We start from the raw sequence: 20342 nt of genomic DNA on the forward strand, positions 1-20342 counted from the left end.
CTTATTTTTTTCTTTTCATTTTTTAGGAACACATTCCAAAACCAGATAATCTTAAATGTATGTGTTTTAAAGAGAAAAATAGATAAGTTTAAATAGACAGTGTCAATTAAAATAAATAAATAAATATTGTTTGTGAACATATTGTGACTATCATTTTTTTTTAAGAGTTTATTGGGGAAGGGCACAGGACTTTATTGGGGAACAGTGTGCACTACAGGATGCTTTTCCAAGTCAAGTTGCTGTCCCTTCAATCCCAGCTGTGGAGGGTGCCATTCAGCCTCAAGTTGTTGTCCTTTCAGTCTTAGCTGTGGAGGGCGCAGCTCAGCTCCAGGTCCAGCCGCCGTTTTTCTAGTTGCAGGGGGCGCAGCCCACCATCCCCCGTGGGATTCAAGGAATTGAACTGGCAACCTTGTGGTTAAGAGCCCGCGCTCCAACCAAAAGCTATTCGGGAGGCAGCTCAGCTCAAGGTGTCGTGTTCAATCTTAGTTGCAGGGGGCGCTGCCCACCATCCCTTGCGGGACTCGAGGAGTCAAACTGGCAACCCTGTGGTTGAGAGCCCACTGGCCCATGTGGGAATCGAACCGGCAGGCTTCGGAGTTAGGAGCATGGAGCTCTAACCGCCTGAGCCACCGGGCCGGCTCGTGACTTTCATTTAAAAGGTCTTATTTCTTATCAGACCATAAAGTTGATTTCTTTAAATTTTGCTTGTTAGCTGCCAAGAGTAGTATTGTTCATTTCCTTACATGTAACGTGACTCATCTTTTTCTTAAAAGCAGGTGAGACACAAAGCCTAATAAATGATGTGTTGAACTAAACATATTAATACTAAAGTACAGCTGTTTAAATAAATGTAAATAGTTGCTTTTTAAATAAAATTATTTTAATAAAATTATAAAACCATATATCCTCAACATAATGTAAAATAGGTATTTAATAATCTGATTTTTATAAAACTTTATTCGATTGATATACTAATATACCTTTGATACCATAGTCAGTATGAAATGAAAATCATAAAAAATATGTCGCGCTTTTGACTGATTTCTCTATTCCTGTTTCTAGAGGGAGGACAAGCAGTTTTCATATATGTGTACCTGGGTTGGTTTGGTTCTTTTTCTTTCAGTTAGGGAAGGCAACATAAAAATGCAAAAGAAAAAGGATCATATCCAAATAAAAACTCAACTGCTAAAAATATAAGCCATAAACTTAAAAAATATTTAAACGAAGTCAACTGTTAAGTCACATACGAGGGTGTTACCAGCTGATTTAAAAACCATAAAGAAAAGTCTCTGAAGTGAAAGTAAAACACAACTGTTTATATAATTAACTTTAACCCAGCAGTAAGAGAGACAAAAACATTCAGATAAATTAAACGTATGCAAGATTTAACCATAAGTCTAATTCCCAATTATCCTTTCCCTTTTCCCCTCCTATTCCTTCTTCCTAAATGCCAATTTAAAAGATAAACAAAAGCAGAAAACTTCAAAAATATACAAACCAAATAATGAACCTCTAGAAAAATCAAACAGTTGATTCTATTCTCAAAGTCAATACTTGAGAAAAACCTTTGGATTTTACATATTGCATTTCACCTAGTAAAAACCAATCATTTAAAATAGTACCATTTGCAGAAAAGAGAAAAAAAAACTACCTTCAGTTCAGGTTTTCCTTCATCTTTTGTTGAAGTATCATCTGCATGCTGAGGAACCAAAACAAATTCTTCACTGTTCAAGGTAGCCACACAATCCGATGGCCCAGTAACCTTCTGTAATGAAGCTCTGACCTCCATTTCAGTTCTGCAAACTTCTCTTCCCACATCCACCTGGTCAAAACCACAGGGTTAAAAAAAAAGAAAAGAAAAACACTATTGAATAAAAACATCAGTATCAATCCTTGGCCTTTAAAAATGGTTCATGTGCAGAAGTCTGCTGACTAGATAATTATCTCAAAACTAGGGAAACTACCGTCTTGGACTGGGCCACATAATGGAAAAGTCCTCTTTTTCTCCTGAATTTCCAGACTAAAAGAACCGTATTATTCCCTGAAAAACAACACAAGCCCACCCATATCTCAACTAAACAGATTTATTACTGATTGACTCTCTTTATAGTTCTAGAAATACTCTAGAAATACTCATTTTGTTCTTTTTTATAAATAGAGGAAATAATTAAGCATGACACAGCAGTACCTACAAATTCACAAACACACAAAAATACATTTACTGAAAGTACTTTATAATTGATTCTAAATGTCTCCAAAACTTATCTCAAGACCATGTATACTACCTTAAAATGTTTTTTCTGTGCCACTGAAGTCAACTAATTAATATACAATTCACCACCCTAAGCCATGTATCTTTTTTTTCCAGACACATTACCCCTTAACAGCAGGAGGGAGGAAAAAAGCCAAAACTTTCACACTGCATTCATGTAGCAAACAATGTTTCAGTAATCAAATACAATGTAATTCTGTGTTCTGGATAGATCCCTACTTCCCACCGCAGAAACTCAACATTCTATTCACACGACTAATTTTAACTCAACTCAACGTGAATACTACATAACAGGTACGACACTCGGCACTTGGGGTTACATGAGTGAATAAGGCAGACAAGTTGCCTGTTCTCCCGGAGCTGACATCTTGGAAGGAAACAAGCAAGGAAGCAAATAAGGTAATTCCAAATTACTCTAACGGCTATGAAGAAAACAAAACAGGTTAATGAGACAGAAGAATAGCTGTAAGAAGTGTAGGAACAACTGCAAGTAAGGTGCTAGGAAAGGAGTCTGAAATAGAAATAACTTGAACTGCAATCTGAAAGACCATATATTACACAATCTGCTCAATGACCAAAGGACCTGTAGGCCAGGGCTAAAGAAGACAGGAGGCTGTAACTTTGGTTAAGTCTGCTGATCTGTGCCTAAAATGCCCCCAGAAATGTTCTTTTTCTCTTTCTTATTCGGTTCTTTTGTTCACTGCAACAGACAAACATAGTTGCAATATCTCATTTTGCCATTTAGGTGACACTAACCCCAGTACACCTGCCCCCACCCGACCCCAAAAAGGATTTACTTTCAGCTTCAAGTTGCACTTTAAAAAATTAATTACTTCCCAACTTTATCAAAAATCAAAATTTCCAATAACATGAAAATAAAGAATAAATATACTCCTCTGCTAGTGTAATTAGCTACCCATCATTTATTTCTGTTATGCATGTTAAGGTCCTTCCTTTTTAAAACCCCGGAAGCACATTTATCTGTCCTCTAAAGGTTGTTCTCATTTTGCATATTACGTGTCTGAAAATGCAGAATGTCTTAGAAACCACGTCTTTACCCTTCCAGACTGCCCTATGCATGCTTGGTCTCCAAAGCACCACACATTTCAGGGGTTCTCTGTGTGGCCAATCCTGCCAGGTGCCATTCTTCCACTTGACATCTATATGTTGGATATTCCCCAAGTTCAAGTCCTGAGCTTTCTTGTGATTTCTTGCCCTGCACATTCTCTAATATTTCTCAGTGTCGTGGATTTAAATATGACCTATATGCTGACGGTGTCCCAAATTTCTATCCCAACCTAAACATCTCTAAATTCCTGATTTGGAAGCCTACTCTCTACTTGATAGTTCCATGTGGAATTCTTATCAGAGTCTTACATGTGACCCTAATGTCTCCTCCAAACTTGTTCCTCCTTCAGATTTCCCATTTCAGTAAATAAAACCACCTTCTACCATGTTGCACAAACAAGAAATCTGGACATCATCCTTGACTCATATCTACTTCTTCATTCCTTACATCAGCATGTCAGCTCCACCTCCAAAATACACCCTACATCTATCCCATCTTTCTCCAAGTCCGTTTTTATCAAACTATTAATAATTCCAGCAATGTTCTCATCTTCTATAAAAGTCTCCTAACCTATCTCCTTCCTCCAGTCTACTCTTCACAGAGCTGCCAAAGAACTCTTTTGGAAAATACGCTGGATTACATTAAAACTCCCAACTCAAATCTTGTCACTAAAATTCCATCAAAATCCAAACTCCTTACCAGGACTTACAAGGCCCAGCACACCTTGCCTCTGTCACTTTATCATTTCTGCTCTATAGTCACAGAAAGTTCTGTCCTACTTTAGGTTCTTAGCTCTTGCCTCCTACCTTTGTACAGCTAACTCCTACAGGTATCAGCTTTCATTCATCCATTCAACAAATATTCAATGATCCCTATGTCCTAGAAACTATCATGGGAACTGGAGACTAAATGATGAGTAAGACCAGCACAGCCCTGGTCTTCCTAAAGCTAACATTCTTTAGGAAGAGATAATAAAGGAGAAAATAAACCAGGATCATGTCCTAGAATAAGGACTCCAAAAGGTGATGAGAAAGCAGGAGGCACTATGAACCCAGTTGACATTTGGGCTTAACGAGTGAGCCATGGAAAGAACTAAGGAGAAAGAACTTGATGTGAGTGAGAAAAGGCTTCCTGAGGAACAGAAAGGAGGCCATGAGAGCTAGATGATGAGAGTGGGTGAGAGTAGTATGAGATGAGATATGGAGAGGAAGGCAGAGAAGCCCGAGGCCGCCCCGATGCGATGAGGCTATCTAAATAAGCCCTCTCCCCAATCCCAACTGTTTTGTTAACCAGGGAATATTCCATGCCTAGTGCAGTACCTAGAACATAGCAGATATTTAATTAATGTGTTTGAACACATTGTTCTTTAAAAGCACCCATTAGGACACAGGACAAATGTGAAGGCAGGATTCAGACCAGGTGGTCTGAGCTCAGAGTCCATGCTGACCCACATGCACGATACCATCTTTTTTTTCAATTGCAGTTGACATTCAATATTATTTACATTAGCTTCAGGTGTACACAGCGTAGCGGTCAGACACTTCTGTAATCTACGAGGTGACGCCCCGATAAGTCCAGTGCCCAGCCTGCACCACTGTCTCTTCATCTCCTCATCTGCTGACACCCAGGCTTGGCCTCTGCCTCGCTGGGCATGACTGCGCTCTGAACCTTCCACACACTTTCCTCATCAAAACTTCTCTGCCTCTTCTCCCAAAGCATTCTTCTTGGATAAGGGATAAGTACCCTGGTAGTTAACTATGAATGAGCATGTGAACAAATATTAAGGGTTGCTCAATTCATATGCATTTTGCAGGGATCTTTTAAATAATATGGAGCTTGCTGTTCTGTGAACCTAAGACTAAAACATCCATTTCAATTCAGCAAGTAAAACAGAGCAGTCCACAAAAGCAAAACTGCTTTTAAAAGTATTCAGTTAAAAGGCTGCCCTATTATAATCTAAAAATTACAATGTAAATTCTGACAAAGGATTTTTATGTCCCTTCAGGTACCAAAAAAAAATACTGGGAACTATAGTCTACGTATTAACATTTTTATTTTTAGGACATTTTTTAAATCGTTATTAAATTTATTTTTAGAATATTTTAAAGGTGTATGAGAACAAGGGACAGAAAACTTAGGAGTGCTACCAAAAAATATGATACGTTTCTTCTCTTCATCCTTTTCTTCCCGGCTCTGAACCCAAAGGAACTCAATAAGTATTCTTGGTTGAATTAAATCATGTAAACACACATGCCCCACACCAACAGCAATTCTACCAAGTGAAATCCCTTTTAGTTCTTACTTCCATGCCACATCGTTTTTGTCAAATAAGCAATATACTACCTAAGTTAGCTCCTCACTTGGAAGCCTAGCACTACAATTTTCACATATACTAGAAACAGTATAACAACATTCAGCAAAGTCTAACTGGAAGCTCTCTTCTTCCCAAAATAACCAAACACTGTCAAAAGCACAAAATTGCGCACATGGTCCAATTCCTTTCTCTGCCAAATGTGGTTAGTCAGCTTCTTGCTTTATATTGTGTGTTCACCTATTCGTTTTCCAGTGCCTCTTGGATTAAAGTGGACAACTGAAAAACTGAGTGTAAGTCAAAATTGGATAAGCTGGAAGGACTATCAGGCGTGAGAATCAGAATGACTACAGGAGACCCATTACGAAGGTGGAGACCAGAAATACTCTTAATTTACACTAAGAAAACAGGCATGAATAATTTAGAAAAGCATTTACCAACCATACTTCTTCTGTGCTTTGAAGAACTAAGCCAGGACTGGAAAACACTACCATGACCCCCATTTGGTCACCAGTCCACCCACTAGTCAGGCAAGAGCCACACGGATACGTACGTGTGTAAATGCAAGTGTCCCTACTCCTGCAAAGGGCACACGAGGACCTTATTCATTCACATTATTTTAGTGGGTACCTGCTTTTTATTTGCCTAGCAATAATCTCCAAATCTTCTTTTCTGAGAATAAGGCTTCCCTCTACTCAAACCATATGGCTTTTACAGAAATCTCAACATCATGGCCAACCAGAACTAAAAGTAAACACTGAATCCACTAGACCAATGAACCCATTTCCTAAGATTTTGGGATGAAAGAGTTCATCGTGACAATGTTTCTCTTACAGCAGAAATTTTTAAGATGTAAACTGGGAACTGTTGGTGGCCCTGTTTTTCCCCATATGAAGAATACCAGTGTGTAGGGAGAGAGAAAAGTAAATCTTAACACAGACAAGCAAGAGTCTTTCTTAACTGAGTCCTATTACTTTGCTTGGGTCATTCCCGAGGCCTAGCTCCACCTATTCCCACCTTGTCTTGTTAAATCCACTGTTCCCTTAGTTCTATAAAATATCCCTTCCAATACTTTTTTTTTTTTTTGCATAAGCTAGTTTAAATTGAGTTTTTGTCACATGAAGCCTAATTTGCTAGGAAAAAGACATACAAGATACATGTATTTTAACAGGTTGCAGATGGCCATGTGGTTTCATACAGTAGGTATAAGAACAAAAATCTAGGTGAAAGAAAAAGAGAGAATCTGAAAAGCTGACAATAATTTCCCAGACAAACAGTATAGTGGATGTGATAAAAGAAAGAAAAAGTAGAGAAATGATTTACTTGAAATAATTACAGGAACAAAAACAGGATCATACAAGGGGTACTTACAGTCAAAAGATGGTTTAAAAGACAATAGAAGAATGTTTTATAACCAAAACAGGAAATCATCAAAGGACAAAAAGAGGAATTTTAAATAGTAGGCACACTATGATTATTGCTACATAATATTACTATGTCATAAAAATAGAATGCAATACAGGAAAAAATATTGTATTTAAAAATCTGGATTGGGGTGGTGAGATTTATAGGTAACTGTGTTAGATCAGATTATTTTATTTAAAAATCTGTATCAGGATGGTAAGATTTATAGGTAACTGTTAGATCAGATTAGTTTTATTCCCTCCCTACTACAGAATTGTACACTTGTGCCCCTTGCCATGTGACTTTGTAATACTTCTCATGGGCTTAGCCATTTGCTTATTAGTCAACAGAATATCAGGAAGCAAAACTTGAGCAGAGACTTTACATGTGCTTAAGTTATCTGGCTTGGTCTCCTGAGAAGAACATGTCCCAGGAGCCAACTCAAAATGCAACATGTGAAAAAGACCTGCATAAAGTAGAGTCTCCCTCACAGACCAACAGAACTGAGTTAAAAAACTAAATGTTTATGTTGTAAGCCATCAAACATTTTCGCATTGTTACATAGCATGACCACAGCAACAGCTGACTAATTCAGTGACCTACTTTTACATTTCTTCAACTTTATTGTACTAACTTTTTGATGAAATAAAAATCAGAAAAAGTTAACACAGCAACTAACAAATCAATCTCTCAAGGAGATATTGATATGGTTCTTCAACTATTACCTAAAAAAACCCCAGTGGTTTCTATAATTATTATTTATATTCCACTGAATTCAAATGTACTTTAACAGTCTACACTTCTAATACTAATATTCAACTCTAGGTATACTCAACTGTTTAAAACTTTGACCCATGCATTATATTATAGTTTAGAAAAGTCTACTCAGCAATAACTCCTATTTATATTATATAAATAAAAAATACTTTGAAAATAAGTACAGTAAAAAATTTTTAGTAAGATTGACTTTAACTCTAGATTTTTCTCTTGGTTTTCCTGCTATAATCATATATGCAATCAATTCAAGAGTAAGGTTGATAAAATTATATACATTACATAGTCACTGGTTGCCTAGAAAACCAAGGATTGCCAGCTATACAGTTCCATAAACTTGGCTTCAGGCTAATAATCAGCTTTGTGTCCAGCGGGAATAGGCAGCTGGTTAAGGGGGAAAACCCTCTCCTGACAGAACACACCAGGAGTCCACATAACTTTAGCCCCACCCCTTTCCTCTGCTGGTGTAATAAAATCAAAGTTTGGTGATCTTTGAGTCACCACTGAATACTTGGTAAGTTGTGTGATGGTGTAGAAAACACAAAACTCAGGCAAAAACCTTCAGTTCTTTCTGGTCCAGTGTGTCCATGGGAAAACACCCCACTTCTGTGAACACGCTGGTTTCTTTATGTGAACAATAAAGGGTTGGACTAATTGATATCCAAGATCTCTAAGCTATAAAACTTCTACACGTCATTTGTTTTATGAATATTTCTGCATATGAAGAGGATGTCAGTTCTCCTCAAGGTGGTTTACAGGTTGAGTCTAATGCCATCAAAATTTTAAGAAGTAGCTCTGTGAAACTCGCCAACATAATCTAAGCTTTGGGATGGCGGTTGAGGGCATGAGCTCTAAAGCCAGACTGCCTGGGTTTGAATCGTGTTCCTCAGCATAATGTGACCTTAAACTAAGTATTAAACCCAGCTGCATCTCAATTTTGCATCTGTAAAATTGTGATATAACACCAACACCCTGGATTGCTATGAGGACTGCATGTAAAACCTTGACCCAAATTACTTACTCAGTAAATATAAGGTAGTATTAACATCTGGAAGAAAATATGGGGGGAAATAGTCAAGAAAATGTGGGGGAGGAGAGAAGAAGGTGTATTACCAATAGAAGATAGATTAATTGAAATTATGTAATACTGGTGTAAGAAATCTCAGGCAAATCAAAGAAACAGAATAGAGAATCCAAGAGCCTACCAGCAGAAGTAAGAATATAGTATAGGATAAAAGTGGCATGTTACAAAGCATCGGTGAAAGGAAACGTTTATTCAAAACATTAGTGGAAGGAGGGATTATTCAATAAAGTTGATAAGACAATCATCTATTAGGGAAAAAATTAAATTTCATCCCTATCTAAACTCCAAACAAATGTCAAAAGGATTTTGGTTCTTTGTTAAAAAAACAACAACACAAAAACAAAACAAAAAACCACTCTGACTATTTCTGATACCAGGCTATGGAAAAACTAAGCACAAAGGGGAGAAATCATTTAAAAAAAAAAAAAAAAAAAGACTGATAAACTTAACTTCACAAAAATTTAAGACTTCTACATATCAAATAATATGAGCAAAATTTAAAGGCAAGAGTTTAAAATGGTATTATCCCAAATATATAACAAGCTCTTAGAATTAACTAAGAAAAAGATGAATATATCAACAGAAAATGAAATAAAGGGCATAAAGACAAATGACCAATAAACACTGTATTTAATGTTTTCTAGCATCCTATCTATCTCTCCCCCAATTGTATACCAGCCCCAATCCCTGGGGGTTGTTGAGTCTCTAACTGAATTCTAAGCCAATTAATTAATACCTTTTATTTTGTTCCAAGACGGCGCTAAGTCTTAAGCCAATTAACATGACATTTTCCTGACAACAGTTCAAGAAAGAATATAAGAACTAAACTGTCTGATCAGACTAAACCCTCAAGAGAATGTACTGGAGAAAAAAGAAACTCTCCTCCCGCCGGACAGTATAACATAAGATACCAGGCCTATAAGAGATCTCAGGTGTAGGGGAAAGGGGGAAAGAGTGGTACTAAAAAAAGTGGGAAAGTTTTCACTTCACTAGAAGCTAAAGAACCTCAAGAGACATGCTTTGCAGATAATTACGTTTTAGTTTAGATCAAAAATAACAGTAAACTGCTGTGAGAAGCTGTTACGATATTTAATACATCTGTGGCTTAACACTTGTGAGAGTTTACCAGCTTGAAAATGATGGTGTTGACTACCTCTTGAATTACATCTATCAACCACTGGCACCCACCACCAAGCTGGCTTTAATTAGTACGTGTTGTTTTTTGGTATTAACACCTCTAACCATACTAGAGACCAAAGTGAACACTGATTTCTATATGTCTTTAATATGGTGTTTTATCTAGTGTTTTTAAATTATCCTGTGTAGTATTTAGATTACCTCATTGTCCATTTTGACTCATGTTGTTTACAAGTGAAAATTAAAAGGAAAAAAAAAACGTTTTGAACTGTATGTTTTTAAAGAACAAACAAGGAGGAGATGGTTGGAATGGCATTTCACTCGTGTAGTCATGCTAATGGACTAAAGTACTGTTTGCCTTTCTGCCTACCATGGATTTTATATTCTCATTTCATGCCTAATGTCTTACTCTGTCAATTATGGATATTTTGAGGTTTAAAAAAATTACTTGATTAAAAATAAAACATATAACGTTGGCATTTAAAAAAAAAAAAAAAATAGCAGTAAACTGGAAAATAACATTTAAAATATTTTTCAGAGAACTGGCTACTAAGACATCGAACAGGTTAGACAAAGCTAAATTCTGTATCTATTGTTGATCTGTATCGATTTGTATAGAGAAAGTTACATAAACACATATTTTCATTGTCCAGGGAAAGTAAATGTGTTGGAAAATTATAATGCCCTGTACAAATCTTACTTAAATTGTTCAGATGAAAAGAAAGGTAAAGCTTCTCAAGGAATGAAAATAATTATTTGAGAGACCTACAGCAGTTTATAAAATGTTTGCACAATAGTTTGTGAGTTGCTAGGTAAGAAAAATGATCATCCTTAGCTGGTCTATAAAAATGATTTTTATATTAAAACTTAATTAGTCATGCAAGAGGAAGGAGTGAACAATCAATTTATCAAACAAATGCTCCTCTGTCCAAGAACAACATTCATTCAGCCTAATGGCAGTCATCTACAATGATACTGTTTTCTATCTTCCCTTACTCTGAAATAGAATAAAAATGAAATTAATACAGAGATAGATGTTTGAGGATTTCGTGAACAGTTTTCCCTCAAGAGAAGATCCAGCTATTAGAATTTACTGAGCACTAGTGACTAATACGGAAAAAAAAAAAAACGAACACTCTAAAACTGAAACTCCAAATAACTTTACAATAAGCCAGAGATAAGTCCAAAGGCAAAACAGGTTTTCCTTAAAGTAGAAAAGAAAATCAGAGGTAAGTTAATTAAAATAAAACAAAAGATGCCTTTCTTGAAAATGTATACTCTCCCTGGAATTAGATAATGGTGCACAACCTTGTGAATATACTGAAAACCACCCAACTGTACACTTTAAAATGGTGAATTTTATGGCATGTGAATATCTCAACAACAAAAAAGTGTAACTAACATTTATATGCAAAACCTTCCAAAAAGACAAAGAAAATATATATAAAATGACTGTTAATCATCAGAAATGTTGTGTTTAGCAAGAATCTGCTATGAAGTTATAGTTTCTATGGGTTCCAAGATTTCTTTTCTCAGGAAAAAAAGAGGGGTGGGAGCAAGTACCTATTTTGTCTCCCTGGTATGCCATGAGATTTTATTATCTAAATGGATATGCAGACCCTCTGCTAACATTCTCCAGGAGCAGTCTCTAATCGGGAACCTTGTGCAAGCCTGCTATATGCGTATTTTCAGTTTAGAGTGGCTGCTCATCTGGCTTTTACATTAGTCACTGGCGCTCAGTAATTTCTAACAGCTGGATCCTCTCCTGTGGGAAAAGTGCTCGTGTCTTTGCAGATCTAAGCTGGGAGCTGAGCTGCCTGATCCCACTGACAGCTGTGGTCATACAACAAAGAATGGGACGATGAAACAGAGTCACCTGCCACGTTCTTTTTTGGGGGGATGTGGGGGGGGGGTCAAACCATTTTATTGAGAGCCTTCGGGGGAGGGTGGAAGGGCTAGCAGGACGATGAGATCCGATGCCTTCGGCCATCTGGGATCTCTCCAGCTTCACTGCTGCTGAAAAGACCTGCCATTTTCGATTAGGAGTTCTGTGGTGTCTAGGCAAGACAGCTCTAGGTTGGCTACCCCAAATAGGGAGAAGCTCTATAAAGCTTCTCCATCCCGGACACAACCCAGATGAGCACGATTTCTCTCTTCAAGAAAACATAGGTGGAAGGCATCTAGGGGAATTCAGAATAGCATGTCTATCCTGAGCCAAACTGATGTCGTTTTTACCTTTGTTCTACAAAAATAAATAAGGGATCACAAAAAGTATACTCTAATTTGTATTTCATATGAAAGTATTCTAAATGAGTAAATATTAAGCTGTTATTATAAAGTTTTATTTTTATAGAAAAAGCATAATTGATTTGACTGTAGACTAAGTACTCAATTCAGATAGGCAACAGGGTCAGGAGAAAACTTAGCCAGCTGGCTCACACTGGAAGCCCAAGAAAATATTACTCATCGGAATTACAAGCATCATGCCTATAATAATTACCATTTACTAAGTATCTATGTATTTATGACACTTCCGCAATCTCTACAAGGTACCTATGACCCTCATTTTATAGATATGAAAACAGGAAAAGAATAGTTAAGTAATCTGCCCAAGGTCTCAGTGTTAGTATACAGCTGAAGCAAAACTCAAATCCCATTCAACCAGACTCCAAACATCCTGCTTTTTCCACTGAGGAATGATGCCTCTCAGAATAAATTTGAACAATAATAATCTCTAACATTTATCAAGTGCTTACTGTGTACCATGCACTTTATATTCCATCTCATTTAACCCTCATAATATAAGGTAGAGCTAATTTTGTTTGTTTCCTCTATATTCCTTTTTTAATTTTTGTATTGGTTTCAGGTGTACAAAACAACACAATGATTAGACGTTTACACACCTCACAAAGTGATCACCCCAACAAGTCTACTCCCCCTGACACGGCACATAGCTATTCCAATACCACTGCCTATATTCCCTATGCTGTACTTTACATCCCGTGACTGTATGTATTTTTAATTATAGTTGGCATTCAATATTATTTTATATTAGTTTCAGGTGTACAGCACAGTGGTTAGGCATTTATGTAATTTATGAAGCGATCCCCCAATAAGTCTAGTACCCATCCGACATAGTTTTTACAATATTATTGACTATATTCCCCATACTGTATTTCATATCCCCGTGGCTATTTTGTGACGACCAATTCGTTCTTTCCAATCCGTTCATCTTTCCAACTCATCCCCCACCCCTCCCATCTAGCAACCATCAGTTTGTTCTCTGTATCTACTGGTCAAGATAGAGCTAATATTAATCCACTTTTAGAAATGAAGAAACAATAGAATGCTCAATGACTTCTCAAGGTCACAAGACCACACAGCCGTCCCATGAGAGAGGCCATATTCTTAGCCATGACACACACACAATGGCTACTACCACTTATGTAGCAGGCATTGGGCTACCTACTTTTCTTTTTCTAATGTAATCCCTCCAAGGACAACTAAACAAGCTCTAGAATTTTAAAAGTTCAGCAGCCATTATATCTCAATTAAAACAAGATTTTCAGTTTGCTATTTCAATTACTTTTTAAGATGGTGAGTTTAAGAGAAAAAGTAGCCTATATCCAGAAGACAAATTTAGAGAGTCCTCGACACCTTAAAAATATAAATGTACTGTGCTGCCACAATTTTACCAATTGTATAATCTTCCTTCATCCTCAAGTGCAAATACATCCTAAATTTGCATGACTTACTCTGCTTTTCCTTTAATAAACACGTATCTGAAGCTGGTAGTTATTATAAGCCTTGACCATTTTACTATTTGTTAGTTGCTCTGCCAGGAGCTTTACAGTATTTGTTAATTAATTTAATTGTTAATTGGGATTAAAAAGGAATTAAGTAACTCACCCAAGAACGACACAACCAGTAACTGATGGAAATGAAATGCAAACCCAGGTCTCCTCCAAAGTACCATTCTTGAATTATGCTATACTTAAATCCAAGGAATTACTTAATTCCAAGGAATTTATTATAAGAGATGTATCTAGATTGAAGAAGTGGGGAGCGGAACAGAAGCTCCTATATTTAAGAGTAGGAATAATGTTGGAAATCAGAAGCGAGTCGCTCCATCTTTGAATTACTTGAGAAACACTTAAATGATCGCTGGTTAACCACAACAAAGTACAAGAATATGGAACACTAGATAAAAACAGAAAATTTCTATAAATGGCCAGTCGTGTTTTTCCAGCTTTGAGAAAATGAAGCAACTATGTGTTATAATTTCTGAAAATGACACCCAAAATGAAGAAAAATAATGAAACTTTCCCAAAAGACGCCAAAGAAGTTTTTTAATTTGCATGCCATAGATTCACTAATTCCAACACTAATTGGATGTCTATGACATACTTAACACTAAAAGCTGGGGATTTAGAGAAGAATCGAACCTGTGGGCTCTTAGGCCCTAATACCTGCAACAGTACAGAGGGTCCCCTGCAGCTTCCCCAACCGCCATACACCATGTTTCCCCCAAAATAAGACCTAATGGGACAATAAGCCATCCCATGATTTTTCAGGATGTTCATAACATAAAATAAGCCCTAATGTGTCTTTTGGAGCAAAATTTAATATAAGACCCGGTCTTATTTTCAGGGAAATACAGTAGGGCTTAGTTTATTTTACGAGCATCCTGAAAAATCATGCTAGGGCTTATTTTGCAGTTAGGTCTTATTTTTGGGGAAAGACAATACCTTGTGGATTATTTGATCTCTTTAAAAATAAAACAAAAATTTCATTATTTCCAAACAATTCTCTCCAACTCCCCAAAATTATTAGACTCTTAGAGCAAACCATTTATCCTGGCCAGTTACTGACTGAACTTGAATACAAATTAAAAATGAGAATATTTCAAAACTTAAGAATTAAAGAGACAGCACTAGATACATGTAACAAGTTCAGAGACGGAAACCTTCATCTAAAAAAGGTTGATCAGCTCTTTCTATTATTGGTTCCTTAAATCATATTGCAAGTCACAAAGCATGCAGCTTTAATGTAAACTTAACGTAAACAAACCAAAACAAACAAACAAGAAAATGAAGTTAAAAGAGAACCACTCATTATTTGATTTGAGTTTATTTTTAATCTCTCCTGTTATCATATTCACATCTTTCTGTACTATCTTAGGATCTCTCTTATTGTATCTTAGTAAATCAATGTACAGCATAAGGCCAGTCAACAAATGACCTAAACAATAATTTACTAAACAGTAATCACATGCAAGGCATCCATATAAAGTCTGAGGCAGGTGAATGACTTTTGTGTTTTGCTGACACAGACATACTTGTAAATAACACCTTTTTTCAAAATATCAACATAATTGGTTCAAACAAATTAAAGCTCCTATTTCAAATGACACTTAAGATAAACAAGTAAGTGTTCCCTAATGCACAGTTCACCTATATGCTCCCTCCCCTCAAAATACAGAGAATAGTATTGAGATTTCATTCGGACAAGAAAATGAAAACCTATACCTGGGGGTCTGTGTATTATTCACATGGTTAAGTCTGCACTCTGAGGGCACATCAGCATAAAAGCAATTGTAGCCTTTTGCTTTCATGAAATAAGTCAAAGAAGCAATATTAACTTGAAGGGATACATGTTTGCTATTAACAGAACAATTTAGGAATGTAACAAGTATCACATACTATGGGTTTAATGTAGCGGTTGGAAATATTTCAGGCCTAGTTTGTTGAGAATAAGTTACTATGTCTCACAAATAACAGTTATTTTATTACCATTAGTTCCTAAATGCTTACTATGGACCAAATTTTATTGGGCATTCTAGTTATCTTTTTGTTTATGTTCACAACAATCACTGAACTAATTCCAAATATTAAATAATTTGTTCTAGTTAATACAGCTAATCAAATATGGAGTCAGGGTTTGAAGCAGCCAAATCAATCTCATTTTGTGGTGGTCTGTCTCCTCCAATGACTGCATAGGTCAGGTGCCATCTCAAGCCCAGTGGTGGACAGGAGGGTCCAGGTTAAAAGGTTTAAAACATGTCTGCCCAGTTCCCTGCCCAAAGTTTCCATCTAAAGGACAGACTGTGGCTGTGGCAGGTGTCATGACTCACTGCACTGAGAAGAAACCCCCATTCTTCGGTTCGCCTACTTCTATGTGGGGCTTTCACTTTGTGCTCGGAGGAGTGCAATACGAACATCCTCACCACATTTTCCAATCTACCTTTCCCAGTAATAAAGCTCAGTACTTTATTCTGTCCCACATCTGGCTCCTTGTTTCTGTTCTCAATCAGTTGAGAATCTGGGGAGGTGCAGAAGTGACTTAATTACACTCTCCTGAACCTCCAACTGACATGTGCAGTGCGGTTAGAGACATGCATGGGTTTGAGATCAAGCATCTGTCACTAATGAAACACACTAACGATATTAAGAGAACCACAGGAATGGGTATTATCATTTACAAAATAAGCCAGTAACATAACTTCTTTTTATGTTTAACTATAAGGTTTCAGACATAATCTATTTTTGAACATGCTCTTACTTCAATGTATGAAATCTTCAGACCATTATACTCTGGCCATTTAGGAGAGAAAAGGGGGGCGGTTGTTCAGTGGTTAGAGCACAGTGCTCATGGCACCAACGTCACCAGTTCAATTCCCACATGGGCCAGTGAGCTGCGCCCTCCACAAGATTGAAAACAATGACTTGACATGGAACTAATGGGTCCTGGAAAAACACAGTTTCCCAATATTTCCAAATAAATTTTTTTTTTAAAGCCTAAGTAAACACCACCAGCTTTGATGTTGCTCAGAAATTGGACTCTCTCAATGCACTCAGTTGTACATTTCTAATCCCAAACTTTATAATCTGGCCCATCTCTCTCTTTATTAACACAGGAGTCTTCCAAGACCTTTCCTACTTTGATGAGCCAAATCTCAGTGTTTTCCTGTGTCCTGAATGCTCTTTTTTTTTTTTCTCTGACTGCTCTTGACTCGGCTTTTCTCTGCTATTCCAGGAACTTCCCTGGTTATGTTCCAAGCACCGTTTAGTGTTGTTCTCAACGGAGCCATGGCTGATAATCAGCATTTAATGAGCAGCTAATATACGATCTCTCAACAAAAGTATCGGTACACATTATTAGCCCAATTTACAAAGGCAACAGACTCAAATTGAATAATTTTCCCCAAGGCTACACTATAGATATGAGGATAAAGAAAAATGCAATGATCCATGATCTAACTGACCCATCTGTTTCTTCTCAAACCAGTACATATATATCCCCAGGCATAAACTGAGGCATGCTGGGAATACACTAAGAAAATGAAGGTGAATGCTACACCTGGCATGTAATGTCAGCTCTCTTCATTCACCCCCGTTTTCCACAATTAATTGACCGGCAAGGATTTTTTTTCCTTTTCTGGTTGTAATTAAAATATTTCTATATTTGTATAACCAGGATGCAATGAAATGCAACATTTACCTGAATTCTTAAAATAAAACAGAAAATTTGAAAAATTTTCAAGCTGCTCTGAGGCATATCCTGAACTTCCAAGGGGTACTCTTACTCTCCTCTGCCTCTGAGGTTCTTTGCAGGTAGTTTAAGGAGCTCAATTTTACACAGATTTGGGAGGGTAAAATCACAATAGTTGCATTTGTCTGGATTAACAACTCTGGAAACCTCCAACTCTTCCAAAAAGAGCCAATCACTTCCTCTACAGTGGTCCTACAATGCTTTACATTAATTTATATCCCTATTCCAGCCTTTATCATACCACATAATTATTTATGTGTCTATCTCATCAACTACAATTAATTCCTCTTGGACAGCAGCTATATTCACCTTTGTATTTCCAGCTCCCAGGAAAATGTGAGGAACACAGTATACCACCTGAGAATATCACACTTGAATGAATGAATGAAAGAAAGAAAGAAAGAAAGAAAGAAAGAAAGAAAGAAAGAAAGAAAGAAAGAAAGAAAGAAAGAAAGAAAGAAAGAAAGAAAGAAAGAATGGGTTATCCTTACACATCTCAAAGACCAAAATAATTTATCTCTAGCAATATCATTTCGGCACAGAGAATTTTTTTTAATATTTTACTTACATTAGACAACCCATACAAATACCAAACCCAAATCCACTTTACAACCATAAGGGGATTTGAAGGTGAATTCACTCACCCATAGTCAAGAAACCACATTCCACAGACTCAACATAAAGACAAAAGCTAAACACTTACAGCACACAGTGCTTTATATAAAGTACACCCTTTCAAATCAGAATTTCTGATCATTCAAAAACAAAACCATGATTAAAAAGGAAAAACTTTACAAATGATGCCTGCCATTCTGCTTATCCCAGCACGTCTTATTAAGGGCAACAGATCTTAAGACATAAAACATCAGAAGTGCAGTACATTAGTTTAGCATTAATCTCTTAATGCTCTACTTCAAGTTCTATACTCTAACCCTATTTGGTCCGCCAGAGGGCAAGCATCACTACATTATGCAGTCTCAAGGAAAACCTTAATTATTTTAGGGGGGAAAAAAGACCACAGTTATTTATAATAGTGCCTATCAACTCCCTACTTTTTCAAAGCTTTCCATGACATGATCAGGATTCTCAAGATAATATCAACGAAAACTGGATGAATAACCACCTTTAAAAGGGTAAGCAACATTTTCTCCCATGTTTTAAAAAGGGTTCTAGTTATTTTAGTATAAAGTTAGAACATATTATCATCTGAAAATGTAAATGTCCTATATTTTATCAAATATACCTACTTGAATGTACACATTTCCATTTTAAAAAATATACTTTAGGCTACCAATACGGTGACTAAATGCCATTTCATTAATCAATGCCCCTATGGTGCCTGATAAATTATATGCAATTAATAAACATTTGATTAAGTCTACAAAAACTTAAGGTTCTTTATATACACCAGACACTGCTCTAAGTACAGACTATTATATACCATAGGAAACCTAACAGATGTGGCTCTTGCCTTCATGCAGCCTTCGGTCTTGTGAAACAATAGAAATTCAACAAATAAACAGACAAATACATAATTATCAAAGGTGGCAAGTGGAATGAAGGAAAACAAAGATACTGCGGGGGGAAGGTGTCCTACTTTAGACAGGAATATTAAGGATGTCTCACTGAGAACAGGACATCTAAGAATCTCCAACCAAAGATTAGGAGAACAGATCAATCCAGGTTATGGAACAGTATGTGGAAAGGCCCTAAGGCAAGTTTCAGAAATTGAAAAGCCAGTATAACTTGACCACAGAAAACCAGAAATCTTACAAACTGGCAAGGAGCCAAGTAATGTACAGTTTTGTACCACATGTTAAAGATTTAAGGTTTTATTCTAGGTGCATTAAAAAATCTAAAATGAAGCATTATAGGTTGAGCGTCTGCAAGAAAGACCAAGATGTACAATGCCAAAAGCCGTTGGCCCTACATCAAAAGCTTGGTAAATAAAGGTACACATAGATTTCAAGTTAACAGTATAAGGTGTATGTGTGTTGTTTTCATGATTCCTTACTTTAAACAACTTTTTCAATTAACCCATCACACTCTCTTCCCTTTCCTTTTATATGTCCACAATAGCAGAGATACAAGTGAGCAATAAAATGGTCAAATAGAGAGGAAAATAAAAGTATATGGAGGCCGGCCCGGTGGTTCAGGCGGTTAGAGCTCCATGCTCCTAACTCTGAAGGCTGCCGGTTCGATTCCCACATGGGCCAATGGCATCAACCACAAGGATGCCAGTTCAATTCCTCGACTCCCGCAAGGGATGGTGGGCTCCACCCCCTGCAACTAAGATTGAACACGGCACATTGAGCTGAGCTGCTGTTGAGCTCTGGGATGGCTCAGTTGGTTGGAGCGTGTCCTCTCAACCACAAGGTTGCTGGTTCGACTCCTGCAAGGGATGGTGGGCTGTGCCCCCTGCAACTAGAAAAACGGCAACTGGACCTGGAGCTGAGCTGCGCCCTCCACAACTAAGACTGAAAGGACAACAACTTGAAGCTGAACCGCCCCCTCCACATCTAAGATTGAAAGGACAACAATCCCTCCTGCAAGGGATGGTGGGCTGCGCCCCCGGCAACTAGAAAAACGGCAACTGGACCTGGAGCTGAACCACCCCCTCCACATCTAAGATTGAAAGGACAACAACTGGAAGTACACACTGTTCCCCAATAAAAGTCCTGTTCCCCTTCCCCAATAAAATCTTTTTAAAACAAAAAAAGTATTTGGAGAATGACAAAAT

At 37.1% G+C, this 20342-nt stretch overlaps 1 protein-coding gene across 8 annotated transcripts in view; it reads right to left on the minus strand.

The window, feature by feature from the left end:
• Nucleotides 1–20342, minus strand: part of RABGAP1L (RAB GTPase activating protein 1 like) — a 443815-nt gene that overhangs the window by 401582 nt on the left and 21891 nt on the right. For all 8 annotated transcript variants that reach the window (XM_081024862.1, XM_081024852.1, XM_081024863.1 and 5 more), the window contains exon 2: nt 1652–1822. In XM_081024862.1, the coding sequence (XP_080880988.1) occupies nt 1652–1789 (138 nt within the window). In that variant the 5' untranslated portion in view covers nt 1790–1822. The remainder of the gene's footprint in view (nt 1–1651; nt 1823–20342) is intronic.

The sequence above is a fragment of the Rhinolophus hipposideros genome (assembly GCF_964194185.1).
Source record: "Rhinolophus hipposideros genome assembly, chromosome: 19".
NCBI lineage: Eukaryota > Metazoa > Chordata > Mammalia > Chiroptera > Rhinolophidae > Rhinolophus > Rhinolophus hipposideros.